The sequence below is a fragment of the Myotis myotis genome, unplaced genomic scaffold (assembly GCF_014108235.1).
Source record: "Myotis myotis isolate mMyoMyo1 unplaced genomic scaffold, mMyoMyo1.p scaffold_m19_p_2, whole genome shotgun sequence".
Lineage (NCBI taxonomy): Eukaryota > Metazoa > Chordata > Mammalia > Chiroptera > Vespertilionidae > Myotis > Myotis myotis.
This window is the reverse complement of record NW_023416324.1, coordinates 11,068,893-11,085,140: the sequence shown is the minus strand read 5'-3', so window position 1 is coordinate 11,085,140 and position 16,248 is coordinate 11,068,893. Positions and strand designations below refer to the sequence as shown.

At 59.1% G+C, this 16,248-nt stretch overlaps 1 protein-coding gene across 13 annotated transcripts in view; it reads left to right on the top strand.

The window, feature by feature from the left end:
* KIF17 (kinesin family member 17) overlaps positions 1–16,248 on the top strand; it is a 32,786-nt gene that overhangs the window by 2,816 nt on the left and 13,722 nt on the right. For 11 of the 13 annotated variants that reach the window (XR_004974490.1, XR_004974488.1, XR_004974489.1 and 8 more), the window contains exons 2-7: positions 1,361–1,507; positions 2,753–2,854; positions 7,312–7,501; positions 9,537–9,989; positions 11,192–11,301; positions 13,862–14,009. Coding sequence is in view for 9 of the 13 variants with exons in the window: in XM_036353105.1 (XP_036208998.1) it covers positions 1,361–1,507; positions 2,753–2,854; positions 7,312–7,501; positions 9,537–9,989; positions 11,192–11,301; positions 13,862–14,009 (1,150 nt within the window). In the remaining 4 variants the exon portion in view is untranslated. The remainder of the gene's footprint in view (positions 1–1,360; positions 1,508–2,752; positions 2,855–7,311; positions 7,502–9,536; positions 9,990–11,191; positions 11,302–13,861; positions 14,010–16,248) is intronic. The other 2 variants (XM_036353108.1, XM_036353112.1) reach the window with 2 other exon arrangements.

The following is a 16,248-nucleotide window of genomic DNA, read 5'->3' as shown; positions in this document are numbered from 1 at the left end:
CTGGTAGCTACCCCCCTGGATGGTGCAGGGGTATTTATGTTTACGTGGACTCTTGTCTGGGTTTGGGTGACGTTGATACTCTGGGCGCTGCACCATGTTCCTGGGACTTCGTGTGCCCCTGGCTCTGAGGAGCCTGGCTGTGGCCCCGGTTGGGTGATGGGTCTGCACAGCCTCACCCCTCCGCAAGGGACCCGTGCCCGTGTGCAGCCTACCCAGTGGTCAGGGTTTCCTCAGATAAGGGAGAGGTGACAGTGTCCAATTCTGCCCATGAAAATGAGGCCTCCCTCCAAGGAACTGTGAACAGTGGCCCGTCTTCCTTCCCCAGCAGTCCCCTGAGACCAGGGCCCCATGCGGTCTACGGGGTGGGCCTTTGCAGTGGAAGCAGGCAGAGATCCACGTGGGCCCTTGGGGTCCAGGAGCAGCTCTCTGGCCCAGGTTCTGACACTGGGCTCCCCCCTCCTCACACGAGGTTCTAGAATTTGTGTCCTTATGTGCCAGGGCGGGGACTGGGTGTCCGCCTGATTCATTGCTCTGTCCCCTGCCAGAGCATGGTGCCTGGCACAGGGAAGGAATAAGTGCATCTGAACGAAGAATGACCTCAGGGTGCCACCCGTTTGCCCTACCTTCCTTCTCAGCTTCTTCTTCCATCTCCCTCACCCCAGCCTCCCTCCTCTCTGTCTTCACTCAACCTGTCCCCTCAGCCTGGAATGCCTTCCTCTTCTGTCACCTGTCAAAATCCAAGCCTCCCCTTGAGTTCCCCCAGATCCACTTACCCAGGAGGCTGTGCCTGGATCTCCCCACACCATCCTGTCCCCTCCCCCACACTCCCTCTCCTTGCCCAGGGCTTGAACTCCCCACATCACACTTGCCTCCTCTTGCCTTGTATGGGAGTCACTCCCCCACGATCCAGGCGGACATTTAGTGAGCACCTCTGTACCCCAGCACCCCACTGCCAGTGCCTGCAGTACTTCTCGGGTAAACCTCACGCAGCCTTGGAGGAGGTGCTGTTCCGACCCTTCATTTCAGAGGAGGAAACTGAGGCTCAACGTGCCTGCGTACCAACAGGCCAGGGGCACACAGTCACTAGAGGGTGGAGCCCGATTTGAACCCAGGTGGCTAGCCTCCAGGGCACAAGCTCTTAACCACACACAGAGGGACAGTCTCCTACCCCAGCAGGCACTGAGCTTGAGGACAGAGCTGTGCCTCATTCATGTCTACCTGCCCACCCCCAGCCCAGGGACATCGAGGTGGGAGGCCCAGGAGGGGTCCCGGGTCAGCCGCTCAGACCTGGCCCTGGCCCTGGCCCTCCGCCAGGCCGTGCTGGGCCTGCTGAGCACCGGGTTTTGGTCCTCCCACGCAGGGTGTCACTGAGGGCTACAACGGCACCATCTTTGCCTATGGCCAGACGGGCAGCGGGAAGTCCTTCACCATGCAGGGCCTGCCCAACCCACCCACCCAGAGAGGCATCATCCCCAGGGCCTTCGAGCACGTTTTTGAGAGTGTGCAGGTACGGCCTCGGGAGGGCAGGGGCAGGGGAGGGCTGGTGCCCGGGGCCGTGGGGTCCCAGAGCACTTCTGACTCTGGGATGAATCAGAGCCTCTATAGCACGGATGAGCGGAGGCAGGCTCTGGTTTTCTGAACGTGATGGGAGAACTTAAAACTGAGACATGACACCTCGCATGTTTTTCTCTTGCCATTTTCGGATTTTTTAAAAAAATTGATTTTAGAGAGAAGGGAGAGGAATAGAGAGAAACATCGATGTGAGAGAGGAACATCCATTGACTGCCTCCTGCATGCCCCCTACTGGGGACCGAGCCCACAACTTGAGCACGTGTCCTTGACCGGGATCAAACCTGGGACCCTTCAGTCTGCAGCCTGACGCTCTATCTACTGAGCCAGACCGGCTAGGGCCAGCTTTCCATTCTATTGAGCAGTTGCTACAGACCAAGCCTTGTGCAAAGCCCTTTATTAACCCACTGAACCCCCACCCTGGCCCAGCAGTAACCATCACCCCCATTTTCAAGAACGGGAAGCTGAGACTTGGAGCCCCTAAGGGCTGGGTCAAAACCAGTCATCCCAGCCCTAGCTGGTTTGGCTCAGTGGATAGAGCGTCAGCCTGCCGACTGAAGGGTCCCAGGTTCGATTCTGGTCAAGGGCACATGCCCAGGTTACAGGCTCGATCCCCAGTAGGGAATGTGCAGGAGGCAGAAGATCAATGATTCTTTCTCATGATTTGTTGATGTTTCTATCTCTCCCTCTCCCTTCATCTCTGGAATATTAAAAAAACAAAACAAACAAACAAAAAAAACAGTCATCCCAGTGTGTGGGCTGCAGGTGAGAAGTTCAGGTGACATTTGTGGCAATGCACAGAGATTCCTGCATCTGGGGAATGGCAACGTGTGGACAGGGACCCTGGTCAGCTGCAGAGCCCACTATACCTGCACCCGGGACTCATCTGGTGAGAGGGCTGCCGGGGATCAGCCCAGGCCCAGTGCTTGGTCCAGGCCTTACCCGTGGCCTCAGTTTCTCTACCTGAACAATGGGAGGCCTCTCCCATTTCTTTGAGGCCTGTAGAGAGAGCCTTAGACAACAGCAATATGAGGATGATGCGACGCTGTGAAGCCTGACCTTCCCCATCCCCTCCCCGCCCCACATCGCCCGTGATGTCTGGCTGCAGGGGCTCAGGTTGCAGGGCCAAGGGAGGCAGCAGAGGCTCAGGTGTCTGTCTTTGCTCTCTGTCCGCTCCCTGCAGTGTGCGGAGAACACCAAGTTCCTGGTCCGGGCCTCCTACCTGGAGATCTACAACGAAGATGTCCGTGATCTCCTCGGGGCTGACACCAAGCAGAAGCTGGAGGTGGGTGCAGACCTGGCACGGGCAGGTGGGGGCTGGTGGAGAGGGGAGGTTGGCATCAGGTGGTGGTGGGCCCTCAGCATGCACAGGTGCTAGTTCAGACGACAGTGAGGGCTTGTGACCCACAAGGTGGTTATGAGGTTCAAGTGGGTAACGAGGGCGCGCTGCTTAGCAGAGCTGGCGTATGGCAGGTGTTCCGTGTATGAGCAATTCCATGCCATTGCAATTCCCAGAGGAAGGTGGGTGTGACTGGCGGCCACACAGTGGAAGCCCAGGGAGGAGGAGTCAGGACAGTCATGTGTTTTGAACATGGTCCTCAGTCTCCTAAAAGGCGATAACCGGAATGAAAGAACATTCTTTCCCAGCACGTGAAGCCAAATTAGATGCTTCGAGGGTTCTATCAAGATGACAGAACTGCCCTGGCCAGTTTGGCTCAGTGGATAGAGCATCGGTCTGAGGACTGAGGGTCCCGGGTTCAATTCCGGTCAAGGGCACTTACCTTGGTTGCTGGCTGGATCCCAGGCCTTTGTCGGGGCCATGCAGGAGGCAACCAATGGATGTACGTCTCTCCTCTGCCCTCCCACTCTCTCTAAAAATCAATGGAAAAGTATCCTCAAGTGAGGATTAACAACAATGACAAAAGGAACCTTGCAAGATGACAGAACTGATCCTCTGGGGAGCCGGCGAGGTCAGGTGACCCAGCAGGACTGCACAGTTGGTGGCCAGGCTTGATCGGCCGGGAGCCTTGGGCCTTCGCTTTGGCGAGAGGCTTTGGTCATGTGTCCTCTCTGGGACTCTTTAACTCTGAGTGGGCCTGGGCAGGTCCAAGGAGGAGAGGCCAGTGTGGGGAGGTGCTGGTGGCTGCCCCCCAAGTCCGGTGCTTCTTATCTGACCAAGCAACCAATGGGGTCCAAAAGGCCCACCCCCAGCGTCGGGGATCAGGGGTCGTCCCACCTCCCTCAGAGGCAGAATGTCCGCGTTGGGGGAGTGCCAGTCATTAATGAGCATCAGGCCTGGGAGGTTGCTATGGAGATTCCCATTTTTCAAGCGAGGAAACTGGGCTGGAAAAGAGGGTCACTCGGGTCCCTGCGTAGGAAGTGGCAGAGTCAGGGTGGGACATTTTCCATGACCCAAACGGCGTCAGTCTCTCCAGGCCACGTGCCTCGACAGCCATGGGGGCGAGCAGAGCCCTCCCCACCCTCCGGACCCTGCCTGTCCCCTCGTGGCACAGGACACGGGAACCACCCATGTGGGGCAGCGTGTTTCTCTGCTCGGCCCCAGAGCCTTCTACATGCCTCCTGACCCCCCACTTGCCCTGGCTTCATTTCCGGGGCTGTGAGTTCCTCTCCGACAGGTGGCCACTCCATGGCCCCGCGGAAGTCAGGCTGGGGAGCAGCTGTCGGGGTAAACTTGCTCGTACCTGTCACGCCATGGAAACGTCCCACGTATCTGAGCCGGAAGGACCCTGAGAGATCTAGTCAGCCTGTCCTGGTACAGATGAGAAAACCGAGTCCCAAGGAGAGGCAGGGGCTTGGCCCAGGTCTCAGCCAACTACTTGTTGTACCTGAACTTGTGGGATGTGCGTGGTCGGGTGCTTTCCTTCCAGTGTTTTGGGGTCAGTGATATAGGAAGCCCCTGGGGCAATAAGAAGCCAGGAATTAGGTTCTAGTGAGGGAGGGACATGTGATTCATTCAATAAAACCTTACTGGGTCCCGGGTGCCGGGTGCCAGGCCCCACGCCCCGAGCTGCAGCAGGTCCACACAGGCATGTACTCCCTCCCTCCCTGCCAGTCCCCGTCCAGACCAGGACCCACCCAGCCCCTCCTTCTCCGCTCCTCCAAACACAGCAGTGCGTTGCCCTTTCTGTGCAGGAGCTCCAGCCGCCCACCCGGAGTCTTTTACTGTCTTTTCTATCCTGCCCACCCGGAGTCTTTTACTGTCTTTTCTATCCTGGGCTCGAGCTGCTGAGTCACACCTCAGCCCCCAGACAGGGAAGTGGGGGAGAAAGCAGCACAGGGAGTTGCTCCCACTGCTCAGCCCTGAAAGGCCCGCCCTGGGCCTGGGCAGCAGGGGGCCCTCCTCCCCTTCCTGGGACCCTGGCCCCTAGACAGGCCTGAGGGGCAAGGGCTGGCAGCTACATGCACTTGCTCAGCTGGGCCAGGGGCCTCAGGCTTGGGGAGCTGGGCTCCGGGGGGGCCGCCAGGGACAGATGCGCTCCAGGACACTCCCCAGGGTGCTCTGAGCTTTGACCTGGAGCCTCGCAGAGAAGGCACAGAGGGGTCCTCATGTAACCTCACAACAGCCTTCGGAGGAGGGGCTGCTCGTGTCCTTTATCACAGACGGGGAAACTGAGGCTTGGGTGCCTGGGTAAGAGCAGCCACAGGCACATCAGTAAAGGGTGGGGACCGGATACGAACACGGGTGGTCAGGCTCCACCGCACAGCGCGGGGCCGATCATTTTGGTAATTGGGTTATTAGATCAGCGAGGGCCAGCAAGAGATTTTGGGGAGCAGAGTTCTACCTCCTCCTCCCCAAACCATGAACTATCGCGGCACTGGGCGGAGGAGGTTGGCCTCGGGGGCCCTCCGTCAGGTCCTGTACTCCGTGTCCCGGCAGTGTCAGGACCTTTCCCCGTGGAAGTGTTTCCTGGCTCCAGATCTGTGGTTGACATATCCTGCCTGTGCACCAGGCCCAGCCATGCCACATCCCAGCTGGTTGTCATGGCGACTGGGCAGCGCTGCAGCTGTGGAGCAGTTACCAAGGAGCAGGGCCCAGCTGGTGGCTGTCACTTAGCGCCCCCCCAGCTCTGTGGCGGGCGGGGCAGGAACATCAGGGGAGGGATGGGGGAGCCCGGGATCAGGAGGTGGGGGAACAAGCCTTCCTGGGTCTAAACACGGGGTGGGGTGACCCCTCCGGGAGGGGGTGCCTCCCTGCCCCCTTTTCTGCTCGTGAGAGACAGTGTCCTCACCTCTTCATGACCTGTGCTCACTCAGCCCCGCCAAGTTCCCAGAGAACTTGTTATTAGCTCCATCCTCTTCTTAATCCTCCTAATAGTCAGGCAGAAATGGGATTTATTATCCTCATTTTACAGAGGAGGGACCAAGGCCAAGAGAGGCAAAGTGATGTCCCCAACTAGATGCAGGTTTCCATCCCAGGCTGACTCAATAGGAGCTGCCTTCTCCCTGAAGCCTCGAGCAGCCTCTCACCTAGACCTACTATGTGCCAGGCATCCTTCTAGGTTCTTCCAGGGAGCGTGACAGTGCTCAAAAAAGGCCACTCTCGGCTCTCTGGCACACAGGTGGGCGTGAAGGAAGCCGCCAGGTGCTGCCGGGGCCTCCCGCTGGCTTCATGCAGGCTCTGTGTGCGGGGTCTTCCCCTCCTGTCCCACAGCCGCCTCCTAGGCCAAGGTCAGCCCGTGTCATTTCAAGCTGCAGTTACTGCAGGATGCCTCAGCCTCTCTCCAGGACGCCCCTTTGGGCTCTTCCACTGTCTGTCACCCCATTGGCGGCTGCACACCCTAATGGCTGTGTGACCTTCAGCAAGCCACTGCCCCCCTCTGTGCCTCGCTGTTTCTCCACACTCCGCAGGTCGGCAAGGCTGCACTTGCCCCCACCCGAGGGTGCAGCAGGTCCCAGCGCCCCCTGGGACCGTGAAGCTGCCCGCAGCAAAGCCTCTGAGCCATCGGTGGCTCAGACCGGCAGACGGGCGACTTTTGTCCTAGTTCACTCTGCTCTCGTCAGAGCGGTTTTGTTTCTTCTCACACTTGAGAAATATTGCGTTTCACAGCTCTGTGTCAGCAACAAAACAACCTGGCTGCCTGGACTGCCAGCAGGGAGCAGTCGGAGAAATTAATTTACTCACTGCCGTCGCGCGGAGAGCCACTTGAGCTGCGGGCCAACGGGGGTTCTGGCAGCAAATGGCACTTCGCCGTCAGGATCCAAGGCTGTGGGAACATTCCTGTTGCCTCGGCGCCGTGGCAGAGGGGCACAGAGCCACGTGGATGGGGCAGAGGAGGAGCACTGAGAGCCCTGGGGTGACTCAGTGCCGGCCCTGGGAGCTAGTGCTCCCAGACTGAAAACCTTCACAACAATAGCACTAGCAGCAGCAGGGAGGATGGTGGCGGACGCTTATGGGACACTTGCCGTGTGCCAGGCACCGTGCCAAGCGTTGTATGGGCTTTAGTTTGCTGAATCCTCACCATCTCCCTAGGAGAGCGGTATCTCATACCCATTTTACAGATGCGGAAACTGAGGCTTAGAGAGGTTAAGGCACTGGCTCAAGGTCCCATAAGTAAGAGGCAGGGGTGGGTTTGAGGCTGGCTCCACCTGCAGCAAACCCTCTGGCTAATAGGGTATTTGAGGTGCTAATCGGGCTTCAGGAGGACAAAGGGGGTCTGAATGGGGCCCTTCCCTCCGGGGTCCCGGGCCCCGCCCGCCTCTGACCCGTGCCTCCCGCCACAGCTGAAGGAGCACCCGGAGAAGGGAGTGTACGTGAAGGGGCTCTCCATGCACACGGTGCACAGCGTGGCCCAGTGCGAGCGCATCATGGAGAGGGGCTGGAAGAACCGCTCCGTCGGCTACACCCTGATGAACAAGGACTCCTCCCGCTCCCACTCCATCTTCACCATCAGCATCGAGATCTACGCTGTGGGTATGTGCAGCGGAGAGGGTGGAGGGGCCGGGGACCTGAGCTCGAGTCGCCAAGACTCTTCACCTCTAGGCCCCCCCACACACACTGGGAAGGATGCTCAAACTGCTGGAGGGAGCACTGGGGCCCCTCCCGCGCTAGGACCCCTGCTTCCGGATGAACGGCAGCATCAGCAACAGTCATAGTCCCGGCGGCTGCGCATGACTGCCCGCCGTGCGCTCTGAGTGCGTGTCTGTGGCCGTGGGTGGGGCTGCCGGAAAGTGCGTTGCTCGTGGCCGCTTCCCGCCCGTCCTCCGCCAGGCGTGCGCACTTTCCAGGCCTTCAGTCCACGTGATGCCGTCGGGAACCCTCTGTGCACCAGGCATCTGTTCCTAGACCGTTCGCTCAGATTGGGTTCCTCGGGGTAGACCTGGAGCGGAGGGCACGCACCTGCCTAAGGCTCCGGTGCGTCCTGCAAAGAGCTCTCCGAAAGGGTGGTTCCAAGTTCCTCCTCCCTGCTCAGGCCTCTTCTCTTCCCCCCCCCTTCCCCTCCTCCCCCCCCCCTCCTCCTCCCCCTCCTCCTCCCCCTCCCCCTCCTCCCCTCCTCCCCCTCCCCCTCCTCCCCCTCCTCCTCCTCCCCTCCTCCTCCTCCTCTTCTCCCCCTCCTCCTCCTCCTCTTCCTCCCCCTCCCCCTCCTCCCCCTCCTCCTCCTCCCCCTCCTCCTCCTCCTCCTCCTCCCCCTCCCCCTCCTCCTCCTCCTCCCCCTCCCCCTCCTCCTGTAATAGCACCTCCCGTGTCCAAGCCTCTCCTGAGCACCAGCTAAACCTTTGCTTTCTTTACTTCAGGTCCCTGTGCCTATGGGCAAAACTAGGCCAATTCTGGTTTGAACCGGCAGGAAACTAAGGAGGAAGCCCCTGCCCCCGCCCCCCACCCCCTCTCATCTCATGTGGAACCATGTATGGTGTCGTCTGCAGACAAAAAAGAATTATTAGCAGTAGTAAGAGCAACAGCCACCGATTAATGAGCGCTTGCGAAGTGCCAGGCACAGCCCGAGCCCCCCCCCCCCGCCCCCCCCAGGTGCTGCTGGTGCAGGCCTCCCTCCCAGCACCCCGGGGCCTTTGGTTCCCACTCTACAGAGAGGAAGGCTGAGGCTCGGGGGCAAGGGAAGTTTCCCCCCCAAGTTTCACAGCCACTGAGGGACGGAGTCAAGCTGGAACCCCCACGGGTCTGAGTCCTCAACGTCTGTGCTCCGAGCCCCGGCTGCCGACCGGAGGGCAGGCGGGGTCTGTTCCGCGGGCACAGCCGCCAGTCGCTGCGGAACTGGCTTGTCCTGGGAGGCTCGGGCTCCGCGCCCGGCCTGCAGGGACCCTGGAAAACGTGCTGTGGGTTTACTTCACGCCCCCCCAGCAGCCAGCGTGTGGGGAGCTCTGCTCAGTCTCATTGTGTGGAGAGAACTGAGGCTCAGAGAGGCGCCTGGCTCTGCCGGGGTCACACAGCAAGTGGGATGGGAACAGGTCCGAGAGTCTCCAGAGCCAGTGCTTCTGCCTTAAGAATACAACTCCCTGGTCACCCAGTCTCCCTCTCTCTCCCTCTCTCTCCCTCCCTCCCCCTCTCTCTCTCTCTCTCTCTCTCTCTCTCTCTCTCTCTCTCACACACACACACACACACACACACACACACACACACACACCTTTGGCCTCACAGGCATCTGTAGGAGCTGCTGTGATAGCCATAGACGTCTGCTGCTCTCAGAGAATAGTCTACCTCCCAGCCCCTGCTTCCTGGAGTCAGACAGCCCTGGGGGCTGATCCGGGCCCCACCCCTTAGCAGCTGTGGGCCTTGGGCAAGTTAAATGCCCTTTCTGAGCTTCAGTTTCCTCACCTGTAAGAGGGGCACATAAGAGCACCTCCTGCAGGGGGCTCCTGTGTGGCTGAAATGAGGCCCTCGGTGGGCGGGGAGCGCTCGGTGGGTGGGGTGCCTGATGGCTAACTGCCCTCATTAATGGGGGGCAGGGTCCCCACCAGAGGCCCTCACCTCTCCGCGCCGGGTCTGTCTGCAGACGAGCGTGGCAAGGACCACCTGCGGGCAGGCAAGCTGAACCTGGTGGACCTGGCGGGCAGCGAGCGGCAGTCCAAGACGGGTGCCACCGGGGAGCGGCTCAAGGAGGCCACCAAGATCAACCTGTCGCTGTCCGCGCTGGGCAACGTCATCTCGGCCCTGGTGGACGGGCGCTGCAAGCACATCCCCTACCGCGACTCGAAGCTGACGCGGCTGCTGCAGGACTCCCTGGGCGGCAACACCAAGACGCTGATGGTGGCCTGCCTGTCGCCTGCCGACAACAACTACGACGAGACGCTCAGCACGCTGCGCTACGCCAACCGAGCCAAGAACATCAAGAACAAGCCGCACATCAACGAGGACCCCAAGGACGCCCTGCTGCGCGAGTACCAGGAGGAGATCAAGAAGCTCAAGGCGATCCTGGCCCAGCAGATGAGCCTCAGCAGCCTGTCAGGTGGGCGGCTCGGACCAGGTGGCAGGAAGGGGCAGGGGACCCAGGAGAAAGGCTCTGGCCCTTGGTCTGCCTGCCTCCAGCTGAGCTGGAGAGACGGAGGCAACGTCCCCTGTCCCCTCAGCTTCATGGAACCTGGCTTTGGACCAGTGAGGGAGAGCCCTGGGGAGTGACAGCCCGAGGTGTCTGCTCGCTGATGCCCCCGGAAGAGGCCAGTGTGTCCATCCTGTCCCATCAGCTGGGAGGGGGGCTCTGTCGCCTGCTCCCTGCCCCGTCTGCCCACTGCCTCTGAGGCAGCGGCGTCATGCTGTGCTGCTCAGCAGTGGGGTGATTCACTCCACCTCCAAACCCCACTCCCACTGGGCACCTTGGGATGGCAGCGCTGGCGCCAGGCATTGGCTGTCGTCGCTGGTAGGAATCTTTTTTTTTTTTTTTTATAATATAGTATTTTTATTATTATTATTATTATTAGTTAAGGTATTACAAATGTGTCCTGCTCCCCCCAAGCTCCCCCGTCGCTGGTAGGAATCTTACCTGGCAGGTCTGCAAGGTTCTTGCAGCTGCGGGACACCAGGGTTTCTTCTCATCTGGAAACCTCTGGGGAGGGGAGCACAGAGGAGCCTGAGTCCGTCTCTCCATTCATCCGGCTCCCCACCCACCTTCCTCTCTATCCATCCATCCATCCATCCATCCATCCCCCCCCCATCCATTCTCTCCACCCACCCCTTCTAGCCTACCATCCACATCCACCCATTCATTCTCTCTATCCTGTTATCCACCCTTTTATCCATCTTTCCACCCACCCACCCACCATCCATCCAAAGTTCTCTGAGCACCCCCTCCGTGTGGACCTGTGCTGGGCACTGGGGACACAGCGGTGAATCGGATCCAGGCTCCACCTCCTGGGTACCTCCTCTCCGGGGAGGGGGGGCTCCAGCAGACCATCTTGTGGGGTGAGGTGAGTGAGCGTCGTCTGTTCTGTTCGCTGCCACACCCCCAGTGCCTAGAGCAGGCGGTGCTCAAGAAATCCTTCTGAAATGACTGAGTAAATTAGCACGTTACATAGAGACGCGCTTCGAATAAGCTCAATACTCTGAAGTCCTTTAGAACTGGCATGTGGTTGTCTTTGCAGATTGCTGCTTAGTTCCCGCAAACGGTGTGCACCCGGGTCACAGCCCCTCATTTTTGTCCCCCTCCCCCCCCAGCCCTGCTGTCCAACCAGGTGCTCCCAAACCCTGTCCAGACTGAGGAGAAGCCTTCGTCCCCGCCTGCGATCCAGCATGACACGGAGGCTGAGAAGCAGCTGATCCGGGAGGTGAGACCGGGAGCAGGTGGGAGAGGGCGGGCAGGTGGGGCCGGCAGGGGACCACCTCCAGAACGATGTCCTTTCACCCCCATCTCCTTGGGGTTGGCACAACAGTCTCCCTTTCGGGGTCACACAGCGGGCAGAGATCCTGGGGCCGTGACTTGCCCAAGGTCACACAGCTAAGGAGAGTCGGAGCGGGGATTTGAACTCGGGTTCCGGACTCCAGAGTCCAGTTCATCCCACATGAGTGGGAGAACAGGAAGGGGTGTGGGGGTGTCTGCAGGAGCCCCGTGTCTCCTCACAGCAGGCATGGGGGGCTGTGGGCTGGAGGAAGCGGAGAAGGCCTTCCTGGTAGTGGGAGTGGCCTGTGCGGAGGTGCGGAGGTCAGTTGGAAGGAATTATTCCCACAGCAGGTGCCACGAAGCCTGGGCTGAGAGCAGGCCAGCTGGGGTGGGCGGTGGGGAACCCCAGGTGCCCATTTGACTGGTGGATAAGTGCGGTGTTAGCCTCCCAGAAAAAGCTGTCACTTGGGTCCTCCTCCCACATGTGGGCTCCTAGGATCCCGGGAACGGCAGGGCAGGTAACACCCTGATTTGCAAATACGGAGCTGATCCCTGGAGTTGGGGGGCGGGGGGCACTAACATGGCCGGCCCCCAACTCCAGGCTCTGTTAGTTTCCGGAGGTTCCTGCTAAAGGGCACATTCTGAGGCCCGAATGTGGTGGGTTTTGGCACTTGGCAGTCCCTTTAGGGCCCTGGCTTTTTCTTGGTGGAGAGCCCAATGCCAGCAGGAACAGCTGCAAGGCCCGGGGCCTGGGGCCTGGACGTGCCTGTTGCTGGGCCTTTGCCACTCAACTATGACCTCAGGTGGGACCAGCCCTGAGGCCCTGGGAGCCTGGTCAGGCTGTGGGGGCCCGGGGCCCAGCCTCGGGGGGCAGACCAGGTAAGGCCTGGGGCCTCCGTCCTGTGGACTAGAGGCTGGGGAAATGGACTGAGGGTCCCCGAGAGCTGCCCCGGGCAGGCAGAGGCCGTTACCGTTCAGGGAGAGGCTCAGCTGGACACCGTCCGGGCCCCGTGAAGGTTTGGGAGCTCAGCGGCTCTGTCTGCCTCTTCCCTGCTGGGAGCTCCGGGGCAGGGCGAGGAGGCAGCCTTTAGCAATGCCGAGCCCAGGCCCACAGTGAGAGGTCACACTTTGGGGGCTCAGAGTGGGTCTGGAATCACAGCAACAGGTGGCCATTGGTCACAAACAGTGGGGGTGGGAAGGGTTGGTCAGGGGGTGGGATGGAAGCGTCCTTCCCAAGGAAGACCCATTGGGTGGGCAGGCACCGCCCCCTAGTGGTCACCAGGGAGAAGAGACGCTGTGCAGGCTCCAGGGTCCATCGACCTGGGGAATGGGGGTGCCTGCCTCCGCCCCAGGGGGCGGCCCAGTGGAGGCTGCCCCAGAGGCCGCCACCACCAAGTCTGTTTCCTGACCCTAGAGTTTCTTCTGTGAGCCACACTGGGAGGAAGCGTGGAGGGGGTCTGTCCTCTCGCCCTCCCATTCCAGAACCAGTCAGGGCGCCCGGGATTAGGGAGGTGGCCCCTGCGTGCCGTGGAGAGGGTGCCGGGCCAGGGGATGACTCAGCCGTGAGCTGGAGGTGTGACTGTGGGCTTCAGTCTCCTAGGCTTATGGGGCAGGATTTGAGCTAGAAGATTCCTAGGGCCCATGCAGCTTTACAGTCTGCAGGTCCAGTTCTCACGGGCTCGCTGGCCTCGGGCAGGTTGCTGGAGGCCTGTTTCTCCCCTCTAGAATGGGTACAGTGGCAGCTTCCCTATTGCAGGGGTCTCATTGCCGGGGTTTGCACTTGGCCCCCATTGAATCACGGTTTTCTGAGCACCTTCTGGGCACGGGCACTGTAGCTGGAGGCGCACATGGGATCCAGGAAGAGTTTTATGGCTTTTAATATTGGAAGGAAGAGAGCAGGTTTTGTAAACTGCTGGGAATGGTTTCGAACGGAGGGAGAAGTCGGTGATGTCGGAGGGAGATGGGGATTGAAAGAGTGAAGTCCCCGGTGGGGTGGCTCAGTGTCAGATGGTTCGTCCACTGTCACAAGAGGGGACGCAGAGCTTTGGGGCGGGCGGACCTGCAGGTGGATGGAAGGTGCGGGGCTGGGAAGGTGAGGAAGTTCATGGCCAGAGGCTTCAGAGTTCTCTGTAAAGTGTGAGACAGGAAGTGGGCGGGGTACGGAGGGCTAGAGGGAGGGGAGTGGGAGGACTGGGTTGAGGACCCTTTGGTTAAAACCTATCTGTTGATGCGAAGAGGTGTTCCTGAGGTATTGCCGTGTGGGGAAAATAGACGACACACACACACATGCATTCTTCACCCGTTAAACATGCACAGGGAGAAGTTCTAGTAGGGTCTTCACCAGCCATTCCAGCGTTGGGTGGGTCATTTTAATTCAGTTCTCTTGGCTTATTTGTATTTTCTGGATCACTGGGGGGGGGGGGGGGCATACTGAACGCTGAAATGGTGATAAAGCGCTTGCCCTCCTGTGCTCCTCTCACACACACCCCCCCCCCCCCGCCCCCCAGGAGTACGAGGAGCGCCTGGCCCAGCTGCGGGCAGACTATAAGGTGGAGCAGGAGTCCAGGGCCCGGCTGGAGGAGGACATCACTGCCATGCGCAACTCGTACGACGTGAAGCTGTCCACGCTGGAGGAGAGCCTGCGCAAGGAGACAGGTGCGCGCCTGCCCCGGCTCTGGGGGGAGACCGGCCTGCTTTCCGCCTCATTTTACCCCCTGGCGTCTATAGAGCGCTCTGTACGCACCAGGGTTCGCTGTGTGTACTCCTCACAGCAGCCATCGAGGTAGGTGCCACAGTGACTCTCATTTTGTAAATGAGGCAACTGAGGCACAGAGAGGGTAAGTCACACAGCAGGTAGAGTGGAGACAGGATTCGAACCCAGGCCGTCTGGCCCCAGAGCCAGTGTTCTCACCCACAGCACTGCTTGCGTGGTGCCTTGGCCACAGGCTGGGGCCCTCGCCCAAGGCCAACTGAGAGTTGTAACGTATCCCCCATGTGTCATGGGTAAGTCCTCTTCTAGAGTTTCTGCATTTTTTACTGTCTTCTCTCATTTTTGAGTCCATCTGTTACCAAAGCAACCATATCCCATAATAAGCATTCAATCATTAGTAAGAACTTGAACCTTCCTGGAAGTTTTTGTATCTATATCTATATATCTATAAATATCTATCTATCTATCTATCTATCTATCTATCTATCTATCTATCTATCCATGTCCCCGCGCACAAATCTGTGTGCCAGCTCACTGCTGCCCTCCAGTAGCTCTCTGCCCACTGCCCCGCCCTCCTGTAGCTCCCCCTGCCCCCCATAGCTTGCTGCCCCGCCCTCCTGTAGCTCCCCCTTCCCCCATAGCTTGCTGCCCCGCCCTCCTGTAGCTCCCCCTTCCCCCCATAGCTTGCTGCCCTGCCCCCTCCTGTAGCTCTCCGCCTGCTTGTAGCTCGCTGCCCCACCCTCCTGCTGATCCATGATCCAGTTGTTACGCTGTCAGTTGTTATGCTTCATGGCGTAATGACAATTTACATATTACATCTTTATTATATAGGATACACACACACTAGAGGCCCGGTGTTCAAAATTCGTGCACTGGGGAGGGGGGGTCCTTCAGCCTGGCCTATGCCCTCTCACAGTCCAGGAGCCCTTGGGGGGATTTCTGACCACCTAAGCCAGCAGCCGGGCATTCTTAGCACCGCCGTGGAGGAGGTAGAGGCTCCTGCCACCACCACTGTGCTTGCCAGCCATGAGCCTGGCTTCTGGCTGAGCGGCGCTTCCCCTGTGGGAGCGCACTGAGCACCAGGGGGCAACTCCTGCGTTGAGTGTCTGCCCCCTGGTGGTCACTGCGTGTCATAGCAACCGGTTGTTCTGCTGATCGGTCTATTTGCATATTAGCCTTTTATTATATAGGATATATATGTAATATGTATATATTATATATATATATTATTATTGATTTCAGAGAGGAAGGGAGAGGAAGAGAGAGAGAGAAACATCAATGATGAGAGAGAATCATTGATCGGCTGCCTCTTGGACACCCCACACTGGGGATCAAGCCCGTAATGCAGGCATGTGCCCTGACCAGGAATTGAACGGGTGACCTTTTGATCGCTGGGTCAGTGCTCAACTGCTGAGCCACACCCAGGTGGGCATTTTTGTCGTCTTTTTGACATTCTAGAATGTTCCACTTCATCACTATCATCCAAACACCCATGGTGCCAAGCAGCCCAGGCTTCCTAGTACTCACCCAAACATTGTAAAATCCATCTTGTAATGATGACAATATTGAACACATCATCAGTGCTGTTTATTGGGCATTGCTGTGTGCCAGGCCCTGGGTAGGTGCTCAGGGAGGAGGGACTCACTGAGTCCTCACGTTGCAAGTGTGCAAACTGAGGTTTGGACAGGTTCAGGCCACTGAGCTAGGGAGCGTCCGGGATGTCTCAGGGGAGCCAGACATCAGCGGCAATGAAGCGGATGGGATGTAGGGGAGGTGGTCTAATGCCCACGGCTGGGAGTGCCAAGGAGGCCTGTGTGATCAGTCTGTCCAGGCTGGAAGGAGGATGCCACTCTCTGTGCACACCCAGAGGAAGCAGGAGGCAGGTTCTAGCATTTTCTGCCCCTCAGAGAGCTCCCTCCTGTCCAGTTTGAATGCTCTTCTCTGAGTGATTTTATTTGGTCTAACACTCATTCACGGTGTTCATTTAACTGCCACAGGTCTAGCATATCCATCCTGTGGACAAGAGCCTTGAGTTGGGCACTTCAGTGGGGACCCCTTGGGGATTTGGGGGTGAAATCTGCTGTTCATCAGCTCTCACCTGGGAAGGCAGTAAGACCTACAGGCTTGCTTGTTAAAAGCAGTCCCAAGGCAGGTAGTGAGAGCCCAGCACTTAACAGCTGGGGA